Source organism: Mustela putorius, unplaced genomic scaffold (genome assembly GCF_011764305.1).
Source record: "Mustela putorius furo isolate JIRA1106 unplaced genomic scaffold, ASM1176430v1.1 tig00003845_pilon_pilon_pilon, whole genome shotgun sequence".
NCBI classification, from domain to species: domain Eukaryota; kingdom Metazoa; phylum Chordata; class Mammalia; order Carnivora; family Mustelidae; genus Mustela; species Mustela putorius.
The window spans coordinates 94,293,096-94,321,023 of record NW_025421998.1 but is presented as its reverse complement, the minus strand read 5'-3'; the positions used below and the strand labels follow the sequence as shown (position 1 = coordinate 94,321,023).

The following is a 27,928-nucleotide window of genomic DNA, read 5'->3' as shown; positions in this document are numbered from 1 at the left end:
TGTTATCAACTGAGATATTTTTAACTATAGCAATGGAAAGCCCAATTCAAGTTGTCTTAAACACTGAAAGAAATTGCATAGTGGATCATAGAACTAAAAATATCCAGAGAGAAGACTTAAATTCTGGAATGGTTTTATCAGGACTTCAGTTACATTTCTGGGCAATTCTCTTATTTTGACCACCTATGTGGATGCACTTCATCCTCAGGCAGCTTCCCTGATGGCTGCCAAGTGACACCAGCAACTCTGATCAGTCTCATTCACCTGCCACACTGCCCAAAACAAGGCTTCAACAATAGCTCATTACGTTATCTCAACACTGAATTTGGGGGACTGATGTTTAATAAGCCAAACTGCCTCATGTATCCATCCCCAAACCAAACTCAGGGAGTTCACTGATAAGTTTAAATCAGTGCAGACCATACCCCAGAGAATGATGTGACCTTACAGAGGAGGGGTGGAGTGGATGCTAGGAGGGCAGTCACAGTGTCCACCACCAAGATTATCAAGTATAACTCTTTTGTTTTACAGATAAAGCAAATCTAAAAAACAAAGCTCATTGATTTTCCAAATTTACAGTTTGTCAATCCTAGGCTAAGAATTGAAGCACAGTCTACAGAAACAGAATATGAACCCCCTACATATTTCCAAAGAAGGATGTGGCCTGAGGAAGAAAAGCTGAGATGTCAGAAGCATATAAATCATTGGCAAGTACGTGGTTATAAATATGGTGGGCTTACAAGAGCTTACCCAGGGAACCAATGGAAATGAAGACCCATAATCACACTGAGGGATAAATAAAAGCCAAATTGTAACATATACACATGAGTCTAGAAGAGACCTTTGAAGTACTATATAAAAAAATTATGTACCCAAGAGGTGATCCCTATCCTCCTGATCTGAAGGTGAGACATGATTGAAACACAAGGTTGGAGACAGGACAGGGAACCAGAGTACAGAGAAAAGCCATCCACTTGACCAAATAGGGCAAGCATTCCTGTTCCCATAGATGTGTTCTGCAATTACGATACTGAAATTTGAAGCTTGGTTGTAGGGATCCATTTAAATGAAAAGTACTTAAACTACAGAGAAAGTCATGGAACATTAGCCCTAGCCCATGTAAACAGAAAAAGGAACCAAAATAAAAGTGAGCAGTTGTTGGTGGGCATATCAGGAGAGGCAGGTGGATGTGATACCTGAAATTCTTAGTAGACTAACTTAAAATGGAGAATAGTTTAAGAAAAAGAAAAGATAAGATAAAAGCAAGAAAAAACAGAAAAGAAAGGAGAAAAAGAGAAAACTTTGGAATCAATCATACACAGGATTAGAGTTTAGGTTAGGTGAAATTGATAGGATAATTAACAAAATATTCACACAATCCAAAAATTAGTAGTATGATAAACAGTCCTGGCTCAGTTAGATACACAGATGGTGATGAGATAATGATTAGATTGATAGATGATAGCTAGATGATAGATAGATAGATGATAGATGATAAATAGATAGAAGATAAGACAGACAACTGGATAGACAGACTTACCTTTTCTTTTTCAAATTGAGGAATGAGATGAGAAAGAGAGAAGGTAATTCATACATAAAAAACTCAAGTCCAGAAGATATAAAGTAAACAGACCTTAAAATTGAAGAGTTTATGACCCAATCAATAAGAAAAGGCTTGTCTTAAAACACCTGAATCAGCCTAGAACAATGGCAGTGGCATGGAGAAAGTGAGGTAGGTCTGTATACAAGCCTGAGGCCTCAGGGTAGGTTGTTAGGAAGGACTCAGGACTCAGGGCAGGTTGTTAGGAAGATCATCCCAGTAAAAAGTTTACCTGCAACTAGTTCAATTGGCTGATGACAATACACAACCTGGCATATGGCAAGGATGAAAAGGATTGTTAGCAACCAGGAATTAGTTGGAATTAACTAGGCAATAAAAGGGCGAAAGAGGTGGAAACGGTCAAAATTAGTAATGGCTGCTAATTCCTACACTGTTCCTCTGCATACGACGCACTTCCCACATTATCTCTGAGCCCCATGAGAGTCTTAAAAAGAAAAATGTTTTGGTTTTGTGACCGTGTAAACACAGGTGACTTAATCAACTGGGTAGCGATTTGAATTATCATAAATCCCAGTATTTCATAGCATGGGGTAAAAGGTAAAACAAAAATGCATTTCACATTTCAGAGATAAATTTCTTGGATGTTGAATATTTTATATGAAAATGGATAGGCTTTAGTTTAAAATCAGTTTAATCTCTCAGAGATTAATGAAAAACAGCATATGGAAAACAGATTTTTTGGAATGGCTAGCGTCTTGTGAGTATGCTTGTGGATGAAAGTGTGCGCTCGTAAGTGTGTGCACTGTACAGAATGTGTATTCAGAGGCATGTACGAATGGCAGGATCCTCATGAACTCCACCACTTTGTACCCTCTAAGCAAGCATGTGTGATTTTAAATAAAAAGCAGTAAACCAGAACGAACATGAACACCACTTTGTACCCTCTAAGCAAGCATGTGTGATTTTAAATAAAAAGCAGTAAACCAGAACGAAAATGTATTAAAAAACTTCTTATGAATATGCATTGCAGCTTTTGTTCAAAATACAGAAATCCTTATGTAACCCAAATATTACAATGACCTTTGGGTGGTCTCAGTAGACCTAAGCAATTCTATAGATCCTTTAAGGAACTAATGGGAACTAACTACAACCACCCATACACACACACACACACACAAACACACACACATACTTACATAAGAGACACTTTGTCATTAGAAAAATTGCTAATTATCTGACCAACTTTTGGCAATTGCTCAGCTATATGGTTACACTTTCCCCAAATCGACTCCTGGTAGCTATTATCCCTCATTCCACTTGTTTTTTGAGTTCTTAAGATAAGGCAGAGAGAATTTTAATGGAAATATCTGAGTTGGTAGAATCCAAAAAGATTCCTGGGGGAATTCGACTTCCTGAGACCAGCACTTGGGTTTTCCATGTTATAAACATTTAGTCATGAGTTAGGAATAAGCAAAGAAACAGTTAAAGAGATTAGAGTCATGCCAACACCCAAGAGTCATCAACGATCTCTTTTGGAACTCCAATCAAGCCTAGACCCTGGGAGAGATTGGGACTGAGATACAGAAGGTGGTTGCTGTGGACCAGCTGGGAGGTAAGGGTGTCAGTGGAGCTCTATATCAGCTTATTTTGTAGACATAATGTTCTTGATCCATGGAACGTAGTTGTGTAGGTCAGTGAAGACAACAGCATATCCTGTTAGAATACATCCAGTTTCCCAAGACATAATTCCTTGTAATTCACCATCACAGATGGCTGGTGCCGCTGTGACCACCTGCCAGATAGAGTAGAGGGATCAGAAACTCCTTCCCACCTGAGATTTCCTCAACACCTGAACAAAAATGAAAGCTACTACATTTGCCATGTGAAGGGGTCCAAGACAGAAGAATACAGTATGAAAGCTTCTTTCCATTGCTTTAATGACCCCTACACCTCCCAGTCATCCCTACACAGATATTTTCAGGCAGTAGCTGGAAGATCGCTTTCCACCCCCTAAATCTATTTCTTTCATCTCTATCACAGGGTAGAGAAGAGTCATTATTCATCAGCCCCTTCCTCTCTGAGCTCCTAGCCTGACTAAAAAATCCAGCCCCTCCAAGAATGAGAAACACAAAGAGTAGAGACTGAGCTTAGGGGCAAATGAGGTAAGAAGACTTACCTGGCAGGGCTCTTGGGTTCCTAGCATGGGTCCTATGCAGAACATGTTTTCAAGGAGTTTTTCACCCAGTAATTTTTTGCAGTTTTTATTAGAACTCAGTTGAATCTTGACTCTTTGCAGCTTATGCTTTGAATTTCCTAAGCACAAAAAATAAGGAGACTTTGATTCCTATCTGCCTTTTCATAAGGCATCCTGCCTCCCCCTACTTCAGGGCTTCCTCTCAGTAAAAATAAATGATCATGAATCAAACACATCCTCCTGCTCAATTTATCATCTCTGATAAATGAAATTTAAAACAAATTCTGAAAGAATTTGTTCAGCAGCAAAGGGTGGTTGCTGAGAAGACAATCCATGCGTGAAACAAGATATGAATCCAAGCTCTGTCATTACCAAGTTCATTACCTTGGAAAATTAATTTCCCTGAATCTTAGTTTTCTGTCTTATAAGATATAAATCCCAAGGAAACTTATCTACATGATATGTGATGATGACTATATAATATGTATAGGATGCTTTGTCCCTGATACGTAATTAGTGATTGACAAACGGTAGTTACTACCGTTGTTGTAATCGATAACAATATCACTCCTGCTAGGTAAAGGGAAAATATGATTCTTACCAATTCACACATTAAGATTCAAAGAAGTGAAAGAATTTGTTCATAAACCTATAAAGAATGTTACAATCAATACTGTAACATAGACTCAGATTCTAATCCCTGTGGTGTGTGCCAATGTGATACATTCATATAATACCTTGATTTAGGATTTGATTCCCAAAACTCTAAAGATCACTTCTATTCTAGACAGCCAATACTGTTGTTCCAATTCTAGCTTTATACATGTGCCTAGAAATCTGGCATTAGTACTATAAGTTTCAATGCCTTCCCTTAAATCCTTAGAGATCCTAAAGATATGAATATATCCAAGAACTAACTCTTCTTTTTGATAGTCACTCACCAATAAAGTTTTTGTTGTCTAACCAAGTGTGAATCAAACAATCTTTAATTGCATTCTTGCGAGTAGGCAACTGAAAAATCATGGTGGAGAAGGTAAAAGGTAGAGGTAGCTTTATCAGCATGAGGTCATCTTTTGGAGAGGTAACGGTAAAGTTTGGGTGAATAATGATCCTGTCATAAGGTACAAACTCCCCAGTAAAGTCTTGAATATTTGTGGAACTGCCATAAAAGATGATCTGAAGATCTCTGAAAAATGAAAAAGAGAAAAAAGATTAATGCTCCCAGATCCCAAGGCTAATCACACACACACACACACACACACACACACACAAACACAATCACTCCTTCTGTGGTAGCCCATTAAATCTTTTCCTCTCATTTTTGTCCACTTAATTCTTTATGTGTAGCTGCCACATGTGGTCACACAGATTATGCATTATACAAGCCAATGGGTTGCATTCACATAGACTATAATGTAAATGGTCCTGCCAAGAGTTAAGCAATGCAATGGATTGACTCTGTTCTTAGCATAATTCTAGAGAGAAGCTCCAATTCAAGACCTGGAAACGGTAGAAAGAAGAATGCAAATGGATAGTCAAGGCTTTTATGAAATAGTAGGCTCTGTTAGGGAGGCTCCTTTGGGAATTGAGGGGAATAGGAAATGTGAAATTGTATAGAGGAAGTAAGTAACAGCTTTGAGAGTTTAAATGTTCTAAAGCTAGGGAGGATTGCCTGAATATACAATGGTCTACTCACATCTATCAAAACTGCTGGCTTAACGGGATTTTTCTGGTGGTCCTTTGGAAAAACAGGAGTCAAAAATCCTGGATGTTCCACTGAGATCCAGTTGAGATCCACTCACAAGCATGGCTCAAGACTCTAAATTCAGAATAGGGCACTCCAGTGAGGCCCATGAGTCTCCCACTCAGGTATTTCTCCAAACACAAGAGTGAGATAAGTACCACACTGGTACTAAGTACCAAATTTTTTGTTGAGCTCCCAAATGCTAAGATTATATTGTCTCCTAACAACAGTACCATTTGTCTCTCAGTCTGTCTTTGACACCTTATGAAGAGTTGTAAAGTTTAAAGAGGTAGGACAGGGTGGGGGTGCCCCGGGAGTCTCAGTTGGTTAAACAGCTGACTCTTGACTTTGGCTCAAGTCATGATCTCAGGGTTGTGAGACTGAACCCCGTGTGGGGCTCTGCACACAGAGGAGAGTTGGCTTGTCCCTCTCCCTCCAGCCCCCTCCCCCGGCTGACACCTCTGTTCTCCCTTTCTCTCTCTCTCCAAAATAAATAAATAAATAAAATATTTTTTAAAAATAAAATAAAAATAAAGAGATAGAACAGAAGTAGGCCTGATAAATTCATCCTTGAGCTAAGCCCAAGGACTGACAAGTTTAAAAGGTCTCATCAGAGCCATAACCTTTAGGCAAATTTTGCTTTCAGTCATTTTTATAAGACATTAGATATAATAAGTACTTTCCTTAGTTTTGCTGTGCTCCTGAGAACTTTGTTTCATACTTTGTTTGTCATACTTTGTTTCATCTGTTTATAGTGAAGGATTTTGCTGGACCCCCAGGTAGGGATGACTGGTCTTTGGCCAAGTTGATTTTTACTGACTGCTGTGCTTCTCATTAGATCATCTCAGTCTATTTGGTTCTCTATACCAAACACATGCTCCCTTTGTGTTTAAATTCATATGATATCTCTCCAGTTGGCATAATTCCTCCAGAAAAATATGAAATTGCAGTGGCCACTGGGAGGAATTTTGACAAGAGCAAGACTGTTCATTGGACTGATACCTTAGAACAGAAAAGGAAGAAACCGTGATACTAAGTTTCTTTCTCTCTTGCCTTTCTAAATGAGAGATCACTTAATGACCCTCACCAATCCATTTCCATACCTTGGGAATTAACGAGCACTGGTGTTTTAGCTATAGAACTTGATAGAATTGTTAGGCCCAACTTATTGTTTAAATCTGTTGTAATAACTCTCGTGCATCTGTCGTTGTCAAATTGTTTTTTTCTGTTGTAAAGATCACTCTCCCGTCTTGCTAAAGGGAAGTCATTAGTTCTTCCAGTGTTAATTTAATAACTATCTAAAACTGGTGCCCTCTAATATTTTCTCTTATCCTTACTCTATTTCTCATTTTCCTTCCCCTAATTTTATGACTTAATTTATCATAAAATATGCTTATAAGTAAATAGAGAGGTTTATATTGAAATAAGACTTCATGATAAATAGATGATTCAGGCAAGTTAAAGTGAGTGAATTTCAGCTTAAGATAATTCTTATTGTATGCAAAACTGAACTGTGGTAGAAAAACAAGAGAATAATGGTTCCCTCTCAGAGATATGGATAGAATACAACTAAGAATGCCTATGAGAACCGAACCTTACACCTAAAGGAGCTAGAAAAGGAATGCCAAATAAAGCCTAAAGTCAGTAGAAGAAGGGAAATAATAAAGACTAGAGCAGAAATAATATAGAAACAAGACAGTAGAAAAAATTAACAAAACTAAGAGCTGGTTCTTTCAAAGAATTAATAAAATTAATAAACCCCTACCAAACTTATCAAAAAGAAAAGAGAAAGGACTCAAATAAATAAAACCATGAATTAGAGGAGAGATCACAACAAACACCACAGAAATACAAGCAGTTATAAGAGAATACTATGAAAAAGTATATGCCAATGAACTGGGCAATCTGGAAGAAATGGATAAATTCCTAGAAACATACAAATTACTAAAACTGAAACAAGAAGAAATAGAAAATTTGAACAGACCTATAACCATCAAAGAAATTGAATCAGTAATTAAAAATCTCCCAAAAAACAAAAGTCCAGGGACAGATAGCTTCCCATGGGAATTCTACCAGACATTTGAAGAAGAGTTAATACTGTGATGCCTGGGTGGCTCAGTCAGTTAAGCAACTGACTCTTTCTTTAATATTTTTATTTTTTTCAGTGTTCCAAGATTCATTGTCTAGGCACCACACCCAGTGCTCCATGCAATACATGCCCTCCTTAATACCCACCACCAGGCTTACCCATCCTCCCACCCCCCTCCCTTCCAAAACCCTGTTTATTTCTCTGAGTCCACAGTCTCTCATGGTTCATCTCCCCCTCTGATTTCCCCCAAAGCAACTGACTCTTGATTTTGGCTGAGGTTAGATCACGGAGTCTTGAGACTGAGCCCCACATCAGGCTCCACATGCAGAGTCTGCTTGAGATTCTCTCTCTTCTTCTGCCCCCCTCCCCCCCACCACACTCACTTGCTCTTTCTTTCTAAAATAAATAAAAATAAAGCTAATAAAGAAAAATATCTATTTAAAACTTCCAAATTCATTCTACAAAACCAGCATTACTTTGATTCCAAAACTAGACAAAAACCCCACTAAAAAGGAGAATTGTAGGCCAATACCCCTGATGAATGTAAATGCAAAAATTCTCAACATACTAGCAAATCTAATCCAACAGTACAGTAAGAGAATTATTTACCACAATCAAGTAGGATTTATTCCTGGGCTGCAAGGGTGGTTCAAGATTCCCATATCAATCAATGTGATACATCACATTCATAAAAGAATGGATAAGAACCATATGATCCTCTCAAGAGATGCAGAAAAAGCATTTGACAAAATACAGCATCAAATCCTGAAAAATATGCTCAAGAAAGCAGGGATAGAAGGAATATTCCTCAACATCATAAGGCCATATATGAAAGAACCACAGCTAATATCATCCTTAGTGGGGGGAAAAACTAAGAGCTTTTCCTCTACAGTCAGAAACAAGCCAGAAATGACCACTCTCATCACTGTTATCTAACATACTACTGGAAGTACCAACCACAGCAATCACACAACAAAAAGAAATAAAAGGCATCCAAACTGGCAAGGAAGAAGTCAAACTTTAACTATTCATGGACGACATGATACTCTGTGTAGAACACCCGAAAGACTCCACCAAAATATTACTAGAACTGATACATGAATTCAGCAAAGTCACAAGCTATAATATCACCATACAGAAATCTTTTGCTTTTCTATACACAAATAATGAAGCAGTAGAAAGAGAAATCAAATAATTGGTCCCATTTAACTATAAGATACTTAATAATAAATTTAACCAAAGAGGTAAAAGATCTGCACTCTGAAAACTAGAAAACACTCACGAAAGAAACTGATGGGAACACAAAGAAACAAAAAGACATTCCATGCGTAAGGATTAGAAGAACAAATATTGGTAAAATATCTTTATTATTCAAAGCAATCTACACATTTAATGCAAATCCTATCAAATTATCACCATTTTTCACAGAGCTAGAACAAACAGTTCCTAAAAATTTTTTTAAAGATTTTATTTATTTATTTGATAGACAGAGATCACAAGTAGGCAGAGAGGCAGGCAGAGAGAAAGGAGGAAGCAGGCTCCCCACTGAGCAGAGAGCCCGATGCAGGGCTCCATCCCAGGACCCTGGGATCATGACCTGAGCTGAGGGTTTAACCCAATGAGCCACCCAGGCACCCCCAATCCTAAAACTTGTATAGAACCATAAAAGACTCTAAATAGGCAGAGCAGTCTTGAAAGACAAAAGCAAAGCTAGAGGCATCCAGCTTTATTACAAAGCTGTTGTCATCAACCTAGTATGGTACTGGTGCAAAAACAGATACGCAGGTCAATGGAACAGAATAGAAAAGCCAAAAATGGACCCACAACTATATGGTCAACTAGTCTTAGACAAAAAGGGAAAGAATATCCAATGGAAAAAAGACAGTCACTTCAATAAATTGCATTAGGGTAACTAGACAGCCACATGCAGGAGAATGAAACTGGACCAATTTCTTATACCAAACACAAAAATAAATTCAAAATACATGAAAGACCTACATGTGAGGCAGGAAACCACCAAAACCCTAGAGGAGACACAGGCCACAATGTATTTGAGCTCGGCCACAGCAACTTCTTGCTAGACACACTGCCAGAGGCAAAAGAAACAAAAGCAAAAATGAACTATTGTGACTTCCTCAAGATAAAAAGCATCTGCACAGGGACGCCTGGGTGGCTCAGTTGGTTAAGCAGCTGCCTTCGACTCAGCGTCCTGGGATCGAGTCCCACATCAGGCTCCTTGCTCAGCAGGGAGCCTGCTTCTCCCTCTGCCTCTGCCTAACATTCTGTCTGCCTGTGCTCGCTCTCTCCCCCCCCCTCTCTCTCTCTGATAAATAAATAAAAATCTAAAAAAAAAAAAAAAAAGCATCTGCACAGCAAAGGAAACAATCAATTAAACTGAACAGCACCTACAAAATGGGAGAAGACATTTGCAAATCACATATCTGAAAAAGGGCTAGTATCCAGAATCTATAAAGAACTTATCAAACTCAACACCCAAAAAATAAAGAATCCAGCTAAAAAATGGGCAGGAGCTATGAATAGACATTTTTGCAAAGAAGACATTCAAATGGCTAACAGACACATGAGAAGATGCTCAACATCAGTCAGCATAAGAGAAATGCAAATCAACCCATTCCATGGGTTGCCTCTTTGTTTTGTTGATTGTTTCCTTTGCTGTGCAGAAGGTTTTGATTTTGATGAAGTCCCCAAAATTCATTTTCGCTTTTGTTTTCTTTGCCTTTGGAGACATATCTTGAAAGAAGTTGCTGTGGCCGATATTGAAGAGGTTACTGCCTATGCTCTCCTCTATGATTCTGATGAATTCCTGCCTCACGTTGAGGACTTTTATCCATTTCAAGTTTATCTTTGTGTACGGTGTAAGAGAATGGTCAAGTTTCATTCTTCTATATATAGTTCTCCAATTTTCCCAGCACCATTTATTGAAGAAACTGTCTTTTTTCCACTGGATATTTTTTCCTGCTTTGTCAAAGATTATTTGACCATAGAGTTATGGGACCATATCTGGACTCTCTACTCTGTTCCACTGGTCTATGTGTCTGTTTTTGTGCCAGTACCATGCTGTCTTGGTGATCACAGCTTTGTAATAAAGCTTTGTAATAAATTAGGGAACATGATGCCCCCAGCTTTGTTTTTCTTTTTCAACATTTCCTTAGCAATTCAGGGTCTTTTCTGGTTCCATACAAATTTTAGGATTGTTTGTTCCAGCACTTCAAAAAATGCCAGTGGAATTTTGATTGGGATGGCATTGAAAGTGTAGATTGTTTTGGGCAGTATAGACATTTTAACAATGTTTATTCTTCTGATCCATGAACATGGAATGCTTTTCCATCTTTCTGAGTCTTCTTCAATTTCTTTCATGAGTGTTCTGTAGTTCCTTGAGTACAGATCCTTTACCTCTTTGGTTAGGTTTATTCCCAGGTAACTTATGGTTCTTGGTGCTACAATAAATGGAATCGACTCTCTAATTTCCCTTTCTATATTTTCATTGTTAGTGTATAAGAAAGCAACTGATTTCTGTACATTGGTTTTATATCTTGCCACATTACTGAATTGCTATATGAGTTCTAGTAGTTTGGGGGTGAAGTATTTTGGGTTTTCCAATAAAGCATCATGTCATCTGCAAAGAGAGAGAGTTTGACTTCTTCTTTGCCGATTTGAATACCTTTTATTTCTTTTTGTTGTCTGATTGCTGTTGCTAGGACTTCTAGTACTATGTTGGACAACAGTGGTGAGAGAGGGCATCTTTGTCGTATTCCTGATCTCAACACTCCAGAAAACAGATAATCACATCAAAGAATGGGCAGAAGTCATGAACAGACACTTCTCCAAAGAATACATACAAATGGCTAACAGACACGTGAAAAAAATGTTCATCATCATTAGCCATCAGGGAATTTCAAATCAAAACAACATTGAGATACCACCTTATGCCAGTTAGAATGGCCAAAATTAACAAGACAAGAAGCAACAAGTGTTGGAGAGGCTGTGGAGAAAGGGGAACACTCATACTGTTGGTGGGAAGAATGCAAATTGGTGCAAACACTTTGGAAAACAGTGTGGAGATTCCTTAAGAAATTAAAAATAGAGCTTCCCTATGACCCTGCAATTGCACTACTGGGTATTTGCCCCAAAGATACAGATGTAGTGAAAAGAAGGGCCATATGTACCTCAGTGTTCATAGCCGCAATGGCCACAATTGCCCAACTGTGGAAAGAGCCAAGATGCCCTTCAACAGATGAATGGATAAAGAAGATATAGTCCATATATATAATGGAATATTACACCTGCATCAGAAAGGATGAATACCCAATTTTGTATCAACATAGATGGGTCTGGAAGAGATTATGCTGAGTGAAATAAGTCAAGCAGAGAAAATCAATTATCTTATTGTTTCACTTACTTGTGGAGCACAAGGAATAACATGGAGGATGTTAGGAGAAGGAAAGGAAAAGTGAATTGGGGGGAAGTCAGAGGGGGAGATAAAGCATGGGAGACTGTGGATTCTGAGAAACAAACTGAGGGTTTTGGAAGGGAAGAAGGGTGGAGGGATAGGTGAGTCTGGTGGTGGGTATTATGGAGGGCACATATTGCATGGAGCACAGGGTGTGGCACATAAACAATGACTCTTGGAACACTGAAAAAAGATTAAAATAAAAAAGAAATGCAAATCAATACCATGATGAGATAACACCTCACACCTGTCAGAATGGCTATAATTAACAACACAGGAAACAACAGATGTTGGCAGGATGCAAAGAAAGGGAACCCTCATAAACTGTTGGTGGGAATTCAAACAGGTGCAGCCACTCTAAAAACAGTATGGATGTTCCTCAAAAAATTAAAAACAGAACTAACCTATGATCCAGCAATTTATGACTAGGGATTTGGCCAAAGGATGCAAATCATATAATTCAAAGGTATATATGCACCCCGACATTCACAGCAGCATTATCTGTAATAGCCAAACTGTGGAAGCAGTCCAAATATCCATTGACTGATGAATAGATAAAGAAGAGGTGGTGTACATATACACAATGGAATATTACTCAGCCATCAAAAAAGATGAAATCTGGGGTGCCTGGGTGGCTCATTGGGTTTAAGCCTCTGCCTTCGGCTCAGGTCATGACCCCAGGATCTGGGGATCGAGCCCTGCATCGGGCTCTCTGCTCAGCAGGGAGCCTGCTTCCTCCTCTCTCTCTCTCTCTGCCTGCCTCTCTGCCTATTTGTGATCTCTGTCTGTCAAAATAAAATAAAATAAAATAAAATCTTAAAAAAAAAGATGAAATCTTGCCATTTGCAACAAAATGGACAGAGCTAGACAGTATTATGCTAAGTAAAACAAGTCAGAGAAAGAGAAGTACCATATGATTTCACTCATATGTGGAATTTAAGAAACAAAACAGATGAACATGGGGAAGGAGGGTAAAAAGAGATAGGGAGGCAAACCATTAGAGACCCCTAATTATAGAGAACAAACTGAGGGAGTTGGGCAGGGAATGGGCTAAATGGGTTTTGGATATTAAGGAAGGCACTTGTGATAAGCACTGAGTGCTGTATTTAACTGATGAATCACTAAACTCTACATCTGACACCAATTTTACCATAAATATTAACTAACTAGGAATTAAAATAAAAACTTGAAATCAAAAAAGGGCATTTGAATATTATGTAACTTTAGACTCTGTTACATTAAATTCCATATTAAAATTTATAAAGCAATGGCTAAAAGAATAGAAAGTGTGTATACTTCACTACAAAAATGAAAGAATTAAAATGTATCTAAAATATTAATCAAATAATAGAGCAAGAACATTTTTAGACAAATATAAAAAGAGTAGGAATTCAAAATAGGTAGAAACAAGACTGAGTATATTAATAATCAATATAAACCAAATGGCTTAAACTCACCAGTTAAAAGACAGAAATTGTAAGTTGTATTTTTTTAAATCTTACTATATGTAAATTAATAGATATATTTAAATCAAAAAGATATAGAAAGGTAGAAAAGATATAAAATGATATAGCAGGACAATACCAACCAACCAAAAAAAAAAAAAAAAAAAAAAACAAAGCAGGATTGGCATATTAATATCTGAAAAATGGGCTATAAAACCAAAATATTAATTATATGAGAGAAAGTAATGATATATAGTAATAGCTTTGATTTATTAGGAATGCACAAAGCACCTACATTTATAAATGTACCTGAACTTACATATACTTAATGAAATAGTCTAAAAAACATTTTTAAAAAACAAAAAGTATAAATGTATAGGACTATTTTGATCAATCTAAATACAGAAGAATATTTCAATGCAAATCTCTAAATTATTCATATTAAGCAAAAAAAATAGTAAGGATGCCAAAGACTTGAATTACACAATTAAAAGTATGATATACATAGAAACTTCTATCCTAAAATTACAGCATGTACATTCTTTCAAACACATGAGGAGTTATAAAAATTGACTTTATACTGGTCTAAAAAGCAAGTCTCAATTCTCATCAAAGAATCAAAATCACATAGATCACATTCTCTGACCACAAAACAATTAAACTAGAACTCAAAGATTTTCTTTTAATTTGGAAAGTTATCCTCCAAAGTTTACCTGACCAAATTCTAAACTTAGGAATGAAGGGTTTAATCATGTGGAAATTTATAAAAATTATTTAGAATTAAAATCATAATGAAAATGGCCCTTTTCAAAGATGGATAGTGGAAAATACACAGGAACATATGCATAAATTACTAGAAATAGTAAGAGAATATAAGTATACAAGAGAGTATAGAGTATAGTATAGAGTATACAAGAGAACATGCCATTAGATAAATTTATGATACAAGTTTATTATAACAACTGCCTTTCCATCATTACTAATAGACAGAAAATATGATTTTCTGAAAGTACATCAATTAAAAATATAATAGAAAAACATAAAGCACTTTAAGAATAAAATTTTTAATAAGATATGTGCAAGATATGTATGTAGATAAAACTCTTGAAATTCATCAAAGGGAAACCAAAATAAGTAAAGAGATATACCAGATCCATGGCTATGAATAATCATTATCAGAAAAATGTTAATTCTTCCCAAATGATACAAGAGTCAAAATAATTCCAAATAAATCCCAACAGAGTTCTTCATAGAACTTAACAAAATTTATTTTAAAAAATACCTAAGTGTTCCTGATAAAGAAAAACATGGCTGGCCTTCCCTATCAGACATCACAAATTATGAGAAAGTCATAATTATTAAGGCATTGTGGTATTGGTCTATAATAAATAAACCAATGGAGCAGTATAGAGAGTACAAAAACATGTACAGATAGAAGAACTTTCACAGATGACGGAAGTGGTGTTGCAGTCACTGGAGAAAGAAGGTATCATTAGATAAATGATATTTGGATGTTTAGCTTACTATAATTAAAAAAAATGAAACTGGATCCCTACTTCACATCATTCACAAACATCAAGTCTAAATGGTATAAATATTTAAATATGAAGTCAAACCTTTAAAGACTCTAGAAATGAAGAAATATCTTTCTGATCTTGAATCATAAAGTTAATCTCAACTAGGCACAAAACCCAATTAATCAGAAATAAAGATGATAATTTAAGTGTTAAATTGAATTATACACAAGAGCTCTTATTTATCAAAATACACCATAAAGAGAAGATGGTACCATGAATTGGAAGAATGTATTTTCAACATACGTTGAACATCGTTCAACATCGCTACTAATAAAGATTTAAAAATTAAGAGCATAACAAGAAATTTGACACAATCAGCAAAAGAGAAAAATGTCTGACAATACCCAATGTGGGAAATGCTTATAAATTGCTGGAAGACATACAAAAGTGAACATCTGCATCCTCTATTACCCAGAAATTCCACTCCTAATTATATACTCTAGAGTTATATACCAAGAGGTATAGTTGCAGGTCCGCACCAACATGTACACACACTAACACATACATGTGTATCTGGGGAGCCTTGGAGCCTTAGAACAGAGTGGACAGATCCCCGTCACTTACGGTAAGAAGCAGTGCGCCGCTGTCAATACCCACTGAGGGGCAATCAAAGTCCCCACACAGGACTGATAATTGGAATTCAGGTAAAATAGGTAGTGAAGATGATTTAACCTTTCCATGTCTTCACCTACATATGAAACAACACCTGGAACAAAGAGAGAAGAGAATCAGGGGAAATAACCTAGCTGACTAAAGAGAACTCAGGGTGCTTATGGAGATTTCAGGATGCCAGTATCAGATAATATCAATATTTGCCACTCATTAATCATTTAGCTAACTGATACCCTAACTCTATTGTACTAGAGAACCATACTGTACAAACACTGTACTAAAATACTTGGTGTACTTATTTAGATTTTTTATTCTTCACAGAAAAAAAAACTATGGGATGGATAAATTTTATATTATTTTATAGATTAAGAATTTATTAGAGAGACTGTGTTTCCCACATTATATATTCTAGTCTCCCTTGTTATAGATTAATGGACCATATAACTGGGTTTATCTGTGGGCCCTCTACTCTGTTCCATTGATGTATGTGTATGTTTTTGTGCCAGTACTGCACTGTTTTGATTACTACAGCTATGGAGTACATCTTGACACCCAGAACCCAGAAACCCAGAACTGTGAGGCTTTGTTTTTCAGTTTTTCAGCTTTGTTTTTCTTTCTCAAGAGAGACAATACAATGGATATTATGCAGCCATAATAAAGGATATTATAGTGCCATTTGTAACAATTTGGATGGACCTAGAGGATATTATACTAAGTGAAATAAGTCAGACTGAAAAAGACAAATACCATATGCTCTCAGTCATATATAAAATATTATAAAAAAGGAATAAATAAACAAAAAGCAGAAACAGACCTAAAAATACAGAGAACAACCTAATGGTTACCAGAGGGCAGGGCGATGAAGGGATGGGAAAATGAATGAAGTGGAGTGGGAGATAGTCTTCCAGTCAGGGAATGAGTAAGTCATTGGGATAAGAGGAATGGCATAGGAAATACAGTCAGTAATATTCTAATAGCATTGTATGGTGACAGATAGTAGCTACATTTACAGTGAACATAGTATAATATATAAACTTATCAAGTTACTACATTGTACACCTGATATTAATGTAACATTGTGTGTCAACTATACTGAAATTCTTTTTGTTTATAGTTTTACTTTTTTTTTTATTTTTTACACCTATCTTATGACTTTTATTTTTTCTTTATTATGTTATGTTAGTCACCATACAATATACCATTAGTTTTTGATGTAGTGTTCCATAATTCACTGTTTGCATATAACACCCAACGCTCCATGCAATACATGCCCTCCTCAATACCCATCACCAGGCTAAACTATCCCCCTGCCCCCTCCCCTCTAAAATCCCCAGTTTGTTTCCCAGAGTCCATAGTCTTATGGTTCGTCTCCTCCTTTGATTCCCCCCACTTCTTTTCTCCCTTCCTTCTCCTAATGTCCTCCATGCTATTCCTTATGCTCCACAATTAAGGGAAACCATATGATAATTGACTTTCTCTGCTTATTTCATTTAGAATAATCTCCTCCAGTCCCATCCATGTTGATGCAAAAGTTGGGTGTTCCTCCTTTTTGATGGCTGAGTAATATTCCATTGTGTATAAATATACCGCCTCTTCTTTATCCACTGATCAGTCAATGGACACTGGGCTGCTTCCATAGTTTGGCTATTGCAGATAATGCTGCTGTAAACATGGGGGTGCATGTGTCCCTTTGGATTAGTATATTTGTATTCTTTGGGTAAATATCTAGTGCTTACCTAGTATTTACCTAGTAAATACCTAGTATTACTGGATCGTAGGGTAGTTCTGTTTTTAACTTCTTGAGGAAACTCTATACTGTTTTTTACAGTGACTGTACCAGTTTTCATTTCCAGCAACAGTGCAAGAGGGCTCCTTTTGCTCCACATCCTCTCTAACACTTGTTGTTTCTGATTTTGGCCATTCTGACAGGTATGAGGTGATGTTATACTGTAGTTTTGATTTGCATTTACCTGATAAGTGATATTGAGCATGTTTTCATAAGTCTATTGGCCATCTGTATGTCTTCTTTGGAAAAATGTCTGTTCATGTCTTCTGCCCATATTTTATTTTTTAAAAAGCTATATATATTTACTGTGAAAATTTATAAAAGACATGAAATAAAAATAATCAGTACAAAAAAATTATCAGTAATTCCCAAACCAAAAGGTAATCATTAATAATGTTTTGGGATATTTTCTTTCAGTATTTTTTCTGTATGGATGGCTAGTTTCAAGGGCATAGAACCTGTGTACTCACACAGAACTCGTGTTCAGAATGGCCCTACAATAAGTTTAAGGCTCTACTACTGCTATCTTGGAATTATAATTTTTGAACAAGAGATCTTGCATTTTCATTTTATACTAGGCTCTGCAAATTATGTAGTCAGTTCTGTCTACAGACATTCATGGACACAAATATACAGATTACATACAAATATATATTTATAACCTATGTCATTAAAATTCCAAAATTCCTTGTAAATGTTCTTTTTAATACTTGCACAATATTTCATCATATGGAAACAGTCATGTATTTAGTTATGTTTTTATTTTTGCACCTAGTTTGATAACACTTTATATTGTTATGATGAGGAACGTGTTTTCATATTATTTTTTAAATGTAGTTCTAATTATTTCCTTAAATAACATCTCAGAAGTAAAATTAAAGGGAGGAAGGAATTTGAACACTTTGGAAGTTTGTATTTATATTGCCAAATAGCTTTTCAGAAAGATCACTATTACCAGCAGAGTGTAAGAAACTTTCTCTTCAAACCCTTGGCAGCAGAGAATATTGTGATTAAAAAGTATTTGGTAATTGAATAAGTTAAAATATTGCCACTTAATTTCCATTTCTTTGACTACCAGTAAAGGAAGTTTTTCAAAATTATATTAGCCATTTTTATTTCTTTGTGGAATTGCCCAAGAATGCAAACTTCTCTGTATATTTTTTAAGGCTCTTCGAGTCCTACTACTCTAGCTTTATCTTCCCCATATTTTAACTGGATTATTCCTTTTTTGCGTGTTGAGTTTTATAAGTTCTCTATATATTTTGGATACTAACCCTTTATCAGGTATGTCATCTACAAATATCTTCTCCCATTCCATAGGTTGCCTTTTAGTTTTGTTGATTGTTTCCTTTGCTGTGTAGAAGCCTTTTATTTTGATGTAGTCCCAGTAGTTTTTATTTCCTTTTTGTTTCCCTTGCCTCAGGTGTAGTTGCTACAGCTGATGTCAAAGATGTTACTGCCCGTGTTCTCCTCTACGATTTTTATGGCTTCAGGTCTCACGTTTACGCCTTAAGTCCATTTTGAATTTATTCTTGTGCATGGTGTAAGGAAGTGGTCCAGTTTCATCTTCAGCATGTGGCTGTCCAATTTTCCCAACACCATTTGTTAAAGAGACTGTCTTTTTCCCATTAGACATTCTTTCCTGCTTTGTCAAAATTTAACCCACCATATAGCTGTGAGTTCATTTCTGGGTTGCTATACTGTTCTATTGATCTATGTTGATTTTTGTGCTGGTACCATACTGTTTTGGTTACTATAGCTTTGTAATATAACTCAAAGTCCGGAGTTGTGATGTCTCCAGCTTTGCTTCCTGCCCCCCTCACTCCAAGGCTGCTTTGGCTATTCAGGGTCTTTTCTGATTCCATGCAAATTTTTTTCTTTCATCTAGCTCTATGAAAAATGTTGGAAATTGGATAGGAATTGCATAAACATATAGATAGCTTTGGGCAGTACAGACATTTTGACAATATTTGTTCTTCCAAACCCTGAGCATGGAATATCTTTCCATTTCTTCATGTCCTTTTCAATTTCTGTCATCAGTATTCCATAGTTTTCAGAGTACAGGTCTTTCACTTCTTTGGTTAGTGTTATCTTAGGTATCTTATGGTTTTTGGTGAAATTGTAAATGGGATCAATTCCTTGATTTCTCTTTCTGCTGCTTTATTATTGGTGTATAGAAATGCAACAGGTTTCTGTATGGGCATTTATAGCCTGTGTCTTTGCTAAATTAATGTATCAGTTCTAATAATTTTCTGGTGAGTCTTTCAGGTTTTCTACATAGAGCATCATGTCATCTGCAAATAGTAAAAGTCTGACTTCTTCCTTGCCAATCTGGATGCCCTTTATTTCTTTTTGTTGTCTGACTGCTATAATTAGGATAATGCTAGCCTCATCTAATGAGTTTGGAAGTTTTCCTTCCATTTCTAGATTTTGGAATAGTTTGAGAAGAATAGGTATTAACTCTTCTTTAAATGTTTGGTAGGATTTGCCTTTCATGAAGCCATTTGTCCCTGGACTTCTGTTTTTTGGGAGTTTTTTTGTTTTGTTTTGTTTTATTACTGATTCAATTCCTTTGCTAGTTATCAGTCTGTTCAAGTTTCCTATTTTTTTCTGTTTCAGTTTTGGTAGTTTATATGTTTCTAGGAATTTATCCATTTCTTCTAAGTTATCTAATTTGTTCACATAATAGTTTTTCAATTTTTTTTATAATTATTTGTATTTCTGTAGTATTAGCTGTTATTTCCCCCTTTCTCATTAGTGATTTTATTGATTTGGGTCCTTTCTCTTTTCTTCTTGATAAGTCTGGCTAGAGGTTAATCAATTTTACTAATTTTTTCAAAGAACCAGCTCCTGGCTTCATTGATCTGTTTTATAATTTATTTCTGCTGTAATCTTTATTATTTTCTTCCTTCTGTTGGCTTTAGGCTTCATTTGTTGCTCTTTTTGCAGTTCCTTTAGGTGTAAGGTTAGAGTGCTTGAGATTTTTTTCTTATTGCTTGGGGTGGTCCTATATTGCTATATACTTCCTTCTTAGGACTGCTTTTGCTGCATCCCATAGGTTTTGGACTGTTGTGTTTTCATTTTTATTTGTTTCCATGTATTTTTTAATTTCTTCTTTGATTTCCTGGTGGCCACTTATTTTTTAGTAGCATGTTGTTTAACCTCTATGTATTCGTGGTCTTTCAAAATTTTTTCTTGTAGCTAACTTCTAGTTAGCTTCTTTTTTTTTCTTTTTTTTTTTTTTAAGATTTTATTTATTTATTTGACAGAGAGAGAGATCACAAGTCGTCGGAGAGTCAGGCAGAGAGAGAGAGAGAGAAGCAGGCTCCCGCTGAGCAAAGAGCCCGATGCGGGGCTCGATCCCAGGACACTGAGATCATGACCCGAGCCGAAGGCAGCGGCCCAATCCACTGAGCCACCCAGGCGCCCCTCTAGTTAGCTTCTGAACTGAAAACTAACTTCTAGTTAGTTTTCTGTGATCAGAAAAGGTGCATAGTATGATTTCAATCTTTTTGTATTTGTTGAGACTTGTTTTGTGACCTAAAATGCAACCTATTCTGGAGAATATTCCATGTGCACTTGAAAAGAATGTGTACTCTGTTTTAGGATGGAATGTTCTGCATATATCTGTTAAGTCCATCTGGTCCAATGTGTCACTCAAAGCCACTCTTCCATGTTTATTTTCTGTTTAGATGCTCTTCCCATTAATTTAAGTGGGATATTAAAGTCCCCTACTATTATTGTGTTATTGTCAATTCATTCCTTTCTGTTTGTTAATAATTATTTTATATATCTGGGTGCTCCCATGTTGGGTGTATAAATATTTATAATTGTTATATTGTCTTGTTGGATTGTCACTTTTGTTATTATATAGTGCCCTCCTTCATCTCTTGCTATAGTTTAGGATAAAATCTACTTTGTCTGATATAAGTATTGCTACTCCAGCTTTCTTTTGACATTCACTTGTGTGATAAATGTTTCTCTACAGCCTACTTTCAGTCTGCATGTGACTTTAATCTAAAATGAGTCTCTTGTAGGCAGCATATAGATACGTCTTGCTTTTTAATCCCTTCTGTCACCCTATGTCTTTTGACTGGAGTGTTTAGTCCATTCACTTTCAAAATAGTTATTGATATGTATTTATTGCCATTCTATTACTTTTTTTGTTGTTGTTTCTGGAGATTTTCTCTGATCCTTTCTTGTCATTGTCACTTTTTTCAATTTGGGCTTCTCTTGCTTTGTCAATTTATGTTTCTGGGACTATGGGGTTTTCATCTGCAGATGATAAGCAGTGAAGGAACAATGACTTATACAATATTCCCCACTAACTAGGACAGTGTCTGGCAGGAACTCAATAGGTATGTATTGTACAAATGAATTAGTGGGTTGGAGTAAAATTTGCACACTTGTGTGCAGGGGTCCACTGGGAGGCTCTGAAATTAATGAAATGGTTTTCTGATCCATATGTAAAACAAGCATCATCAGAAGACTTAATGTTGTATTTATGTGTGTATACTTTTTTCTCAAATTCATATATGCATGCATTTATTTTAAAAAGTATTTCTTGAATACTTACTATGTGCCAGGCAACATATTGCATATTAAATATAAAAGGGTATCCAAGATAGAAGTAGACTTTGCCTCCATGAAATGAAGGGGATAGACAACAAGCAAACCAGTACATAAACGGACAGTTATAAATTGTGATGAGAAAGTGACAGTGTTCCATGAGAAAACATAATAAGAAAGAGTAAATGAAGAATCTAATTTGGGTGTGCAAAGAAGTATTTGCTGGGTAAATGACAGGTGATCTGAGACAGAAAGATGAGAAAAACCAGCTATGAGAAGAGCAGAAGAAAGATTTTTCAGGAGAGGAACTGCATGGACAAAGGTTCAAAGAGGAGAAAGGACTAGGAGGGCTCAAGAATCTGAAGAGAGCCAAGGAGACTGAAGCACAGAAGCTGAGGAAAAGATTGCCCTAGGATGAGCCTTTAGAGGAGGCAGGAACCTCATCAAGCAGGGCTTGAAAGCCATGCTCAGGAGTTTGGATTTTATTCTGAGTGTAAAAAAATCTACTAAAGAATTTGAATATACAAAAGTTATGTGGTCCAATTATTTGTTTAAAAATCACTGGATTTTGATTAAAAATGGACTAGAAGAGTGCCTGGGTGGCTCAGTCTGCCTTCAGCCCAGGTCATGATCTCAGGGTCCTGGGATCCAGCCCTGCCTTGAGCTCCCTGTTCAGCAGGGAGCCTGCTTCTTCCCTTTCCCTCTGCCCCTCCCCCTGCACATGCTTGCTCTCACACCTGCTCTCCTCTCTCTCTCTAATAAATAAATAATCTTTAAAAAAAAAAAACAAAAAAAAAAACAAGAAATGAATTGGAAAAGGGCAAGAGAAGAAACAGTTAGGCTTACTGTAGTAGGCCCAGCACAAAGTGATGTGACTTGCACTAAACTGGCAGTGGTGGAGATGGAGAAGAGCACATAAGTGGGTGGATGGACACAAGACCTACCTCAAAAGTAAAGTTAACAGGAAATCCAGTAAACAGTATTTAATAAAATACACATTGCTTTAACAAAGATAGTTAATTTACCTTTTTGTATTATGTAAGTATTCAATAAAGAATTATCATTCAAAGAGTCAAATATTTTAGGACTAAAAGAGGTTCTCATGCTCAAAAAAATTGAGAATGCAGATAACCTTCACATTCCTTCTTACTCTAAGATAATCCAGTGCATAAGTTCAGTCTTACTTAATTCCCACAATCTATTCCCGACTCCAGACCATCCCTGGTTAGCTTTAAGAAGTCTGCACTGCTACTAGCTCCGTCTTAGCTGCAGCAACAATACACATTTCCTTCAAGCCGCTGGTCCTTCCAAGGAAAGCTGTGGAACACGTTTCTCCTAATCAAAACTGAGTTATATTCCAGGCTGAGCTGCCAACTAAATATTGGTATTTACTCTAAAAATGCTCAGATTTCTTCCCACCAAAGCCCTGAGGTCCTAACTCACTCTTGACCAAGCTTAATAGTCACTGATTCTAAGAACTCATTAGAAACTTATACCTGTGTCCTTACCCCTGCATTCCAGCTGGTCCCTGCCTGTTTTATCTTCCCTCTCTACCTGATTTAGATTCCTTTATTCATCATTTTATTTTTTTATTTTATTATTTTATGTTAGTCACCATACAGTACATCATTAGTTTTTGATGTAGTGTTCCATGATTCATTGTTTGCATATAATTTTTAATTATGTTCTTATTACTCTTCAGAAACCCTTGTCCTAATGTCCTTGAATAATACCCTAGGCAAATTTTAAGTCCATATTAATGCAGCTATATGCCTTCACTGTGTCTTCACTTTAATTTTCTTAATTTGTCACAGGCATAGAACACATTAACTACTTCCTCCTCCTAGAAACAAACTCTTCTGACTGGTGTAAATTACATTTTTAATTTCTCCTGCCTTATAAGGTACTTCACCAGGCTCTCATCTTCTAGCAGCCCCTCAAGCATTAGAGCTCAACTTTCCATTTGATCCAAGAAGGAGTAGCCCCATTCCCCGCTCCCAGCTTTTCCCTTTTACAACTAAAAACCAAAACCCCACACAATAAACACAACAAACATAGAAAGACTCTGAATAATGGAAAGAAGGATGGAAAGAATGGACTACCTAAGGAACCTGGGGACTTAAGGAACAACATAACACTAACTTCCCTCAGTATTCTTACATCTCATAGATCCAAGATAGAGCACTGGAGCAGAGTAGCCTATAATCCAGAACCACCAAAAAGCAAAGCCAAAAAACAAAAACAAAACGAATTTTTAAAAAACTTCAAGAAAAACATGCTCCTCCGAGCCAGAGGAAAGGGAAAAGGATAGCTGAACACAAAAGAACTCTTTTGACAACACCTACCCTACTCTAACTAAACAATGGGAAGTGGCAATGTTCCCAAACAATGGGGAAATGCCCGCCTGCCATGGGTTCCCCAAGGCTGAGTGAGGGGCTAATATTCCACCCTCACTCCCAGTGGAAACAAGCAATACTCCAATTTCTCAAGCAGGGTTGTATGAATGGAGCTCAGGGGAAAGCTGAGCCTCTGCACAGTGGCCAGGAGGCTGACGGAGGAGTCTGAGGCAAAGTTAACAGTACTCTGCTTCCTTCCCTCCACCACACGTGGCCCTATGTTCCCAAGACCCAGCAGGTTGCCAAGCCTTCATCGTCATTTGACAACTATATTGAACAAGGCTATGTAAGGTAGAGCTACTCAGAACATTGCCTCCTCCATCTCCTGGTGAATGGAGCACAGTAGGGACATGCACTTCAATTCTCACCCTTCAACATGGAAATGTACTGGTAAATGCAAAACTTCAATTCACTTCACCCCCGCCGACAGTGTATTCAATGATATATGCTTACATGCATATACATGCATGTACATGCTCATATACAAGTAAAATGAATGACAGCAATGATGTAAGGGAAAGGAAAGAGAAGTCAGAATTATTTTATTATCATTAGGGACTCACACTATCACTATCACTATCCATGAACTGACACGGTGTTTTTGGAAGTGGACACGATTAATTGTAAATTTATATTGCAAATTCTAAGGCAACTATATAAAAAATATTTTTAAAAAAAGAAGTATAATGGATATGCTAAGAAAGGAGAGAGACTAAAGTAATATAAAATACTCCATTAAAATCACAAGTGGCAAACCAAAAGAAGTGAAAGAAAAAATAGGAGCATAAAACAAGTAGAAAACAATAGCAAATATGGTGGATAGTAATCCAACTATATCAATATTCACTATAAATACAGCAGTTTAAATGCACCAGTTAAAACACAGAGGTTGTCAGAATGAATCAAAATATAAGATCCAAGTGTCTGTTGTCTACAATAAACCCACTTTAAATTTTTTAAAATTTTATTTATTTAAGTAATCTCTATACCCAACACGGGGCTTCCCTAAGATCAAGAGTTGCGCACTCCTCCGACTGAGCCAGGCAGGGCCCCCTAAACCCACTTTCAATATAAAGACATACACACCAAAAGTAAATGGATGGAGAAAGATAGACCCCACTAACACTACTCAAAAGAAAGCAGGAGTAGCTATATTAATTTCAAATATAACAGACTTTAAGGAAAGTTATTAGAGATAAAGGCAGGCATTATTATATTATAATAAAGGGATCAATGATCCAAGAAGACATAACAATCCTTAGTGTGCATGTGCATAATCATAGAGCATCAAACTATATAAGGTAAAAGCTGATAGAACTACAGAGAAGAATAGATAAACCCATTCTCCTACTTGGAGACTTCAACACATTTCTCTATCAGGAATGGACAGTTCTAGAAGGCAGAAAAACAGTCAGGATATCATTTAAGTCCACAGCACCTTCAACCAACTGGATGTAGTTGATAAGTATAGGCTGCTTTTGTAAAACCAGCAGAACACACACATTTCACAGGCCCACATGGAACATTCACCAAGATAGACCACATTCTGGACCACGTAACACACCTTAACAAATGTAAAAGAATAGGGAATCATGCATTTTCTGAACTTAAGCCACAATGGAATTAAACTAGAAATGAATAACAGAAAGATACCTGGAAAATCCCCAAATACATGGAGATTAAACATACTCCTGAATAACCGACAAATCAAATGATAAATTGGACATCATCAAATTTAAAAACAATTGCTTTATAAAAGACTCTCTGGAGAGAGTTTAAAGACCAGTTATAGACCAGGAAAAATATGTGCTAACCTCATAGCTGATAAAGAACTTGTACAGACTGGATACCTATTCTCAGACTCAATAGTCAATAAAACAAACAATCTAATTAGAAAATAAGCAAAAGACAAGAACAAACACTTCACTAAAAAGAACATCCAGGGGCATCTGGGTGGCTCAGTGGTTAAAGTCTCTGCCTTTGGCTCAGGTCATGGTCCCAGGGTCCTGGGATCGAGCCCCACATTGGGCTCTCTGCTCGGCAGGGAGCCTGCTTCCCTTCCTCTCTCTCTTCCTGCCTCTCTGACTATCTGTGATCTCTCTGTCAAATAAATAAATAAATAATCTTTAAAAAAAAAAAAAGACTATCCATATGGTAAACAGGCACATGAAAGATATTTAACATCATTAGTCACTAGGAAAATGAACATTAAAATTTCAATAAGGTATTACTATACACCTAACAGAATGGCTAATATAAAAAATAGTGAACTTTGGTGAAAACACCTAATGCTGGCAGAAAAGTAGAGAAAATGGCTCACTCATACATTGTTGGTGGGAATCTAAAATGGTGCAGCCAATCTGGAAAACAATTTGGCAGTCTGGTATAAAACTAAACATACAATTACCATGCTACCAGAAACTGCATTATTGGACATCTATCCCAGACAAACAAAAACTTACTATCACACAAAAACATAGTAGCTTTATTCGTAAAAGCCAAAACCTGAAAACCACCCAGATGTGCTTCAGTGGGTAAATGGTTAAACAAACCAGCATGCATCCATACCCCAAAATAATAGTAACAACAAAAAAAAACTATTGATATACACACAACTTGGACAAGTCCCAAGGGAATTATGCTAAGTTAAAAGAGCCAATCCTGAAATATAACGTACTGTAGGATTCCATTTCTATAACATTCTTGCAACAACAATATTACAGGAGTGAAGAACACATTAGTAGTTGACATGGCTTAGGGAAGGGGGGTTTTGTGGAGGAAGGAGAATGTAATGGTGTGTCCATAAGAAGGGTGACAGGAGGGACTCTGCAGTGATGGACTTTTCTGTGTCTTCAAAGTGGTGATAGACACATAGACCTACAGGTGTGAAGTTTAAATACACACACGTAAAAATGAGGAAAGCTGAACAAACTGGACAGCACCAATGTCAGTTTCATGGTCTGCCATATTTTCGTGCCATAGTTATGCAAGATGTTACCATGGTGGAAACCAGATGAAGGGTATGTGGTACTCCACACATTTCCTGCAACTTCCTGTAAATGTATAATTATTTCAAAATGAGAATTTTAAACCAAAAAAGCAGTTAGAACTCTTCATAGTTTTGTCTTTTACACATTTCTGTAAACTCTTTTCAAGTAATCTTTTCCACTCATTCCCACGAATTCAAATACTGTCAAAGTTCCCAAATTCTGGGGCGCCTGGGTGGCTCAGTGGGTTAAGCCTCTGCCTTCGGCTCAGGTCATGATCTCAGGGTCCTGGGATCAAGCCCCGCATTGGGCTGTCTGCTCAGCGGGGAGCCTGCTTCCCCCTCTCTCTCTGCCTGCCTCTCTGCCTACTTGTGATCTCTCTCTCTCTCTCTCTCTCAAATAAATAAACAGAATCTTAAAAAAAAAAAAAAAAAAAAAAAAGGTTCCCAAATTCTAAGATCTGCATCCCAGCTCAGATCCGTCATGAGTTCCTGATC

The 27,928-nt window shown here is 36.7% G+C and overlaps 1 protein-coding gene across 2 annotated transcripts in view; it reads right to left on the bottom strand.

Annotated features, from left to right (window-relative positions):
* Nucleotides 1-1,562: 1,562 nt before the first annotated feature.
* The window catches only part of LOC101691537 (probable inactive serine protease 58), a 28,306-nt gene continuing 1,940 nt past the window's right edge, over nt 1,563-27,928 (bottom strand). For both annotated transcript variants that reach the window (XM_004741609.3, XM_013049647.2), the window contains exons 2-5: nt 15,646-15,787; nt 4,697-4,941; nt 3,738-3,874; nt 1,563-3,353 (exon numbers count right to left, since the gene is read on the bottom strand). In XM_004741609.3, the coding sequence (XP_004741666.1) occupies nt 3,204-3,353; nt 3,738-3,874; nt 4,697-4,941; nt 15,646-15,787 (674 nt within the window). In that variant the 3' untranslated portion in view covers nt 1,563-3,203. The remainder of the gene's footprint in view (nt 3,354-3,737; nt 3,875-4,696; nt 4,942-15,645; nt 15,788-27,928) is intronic.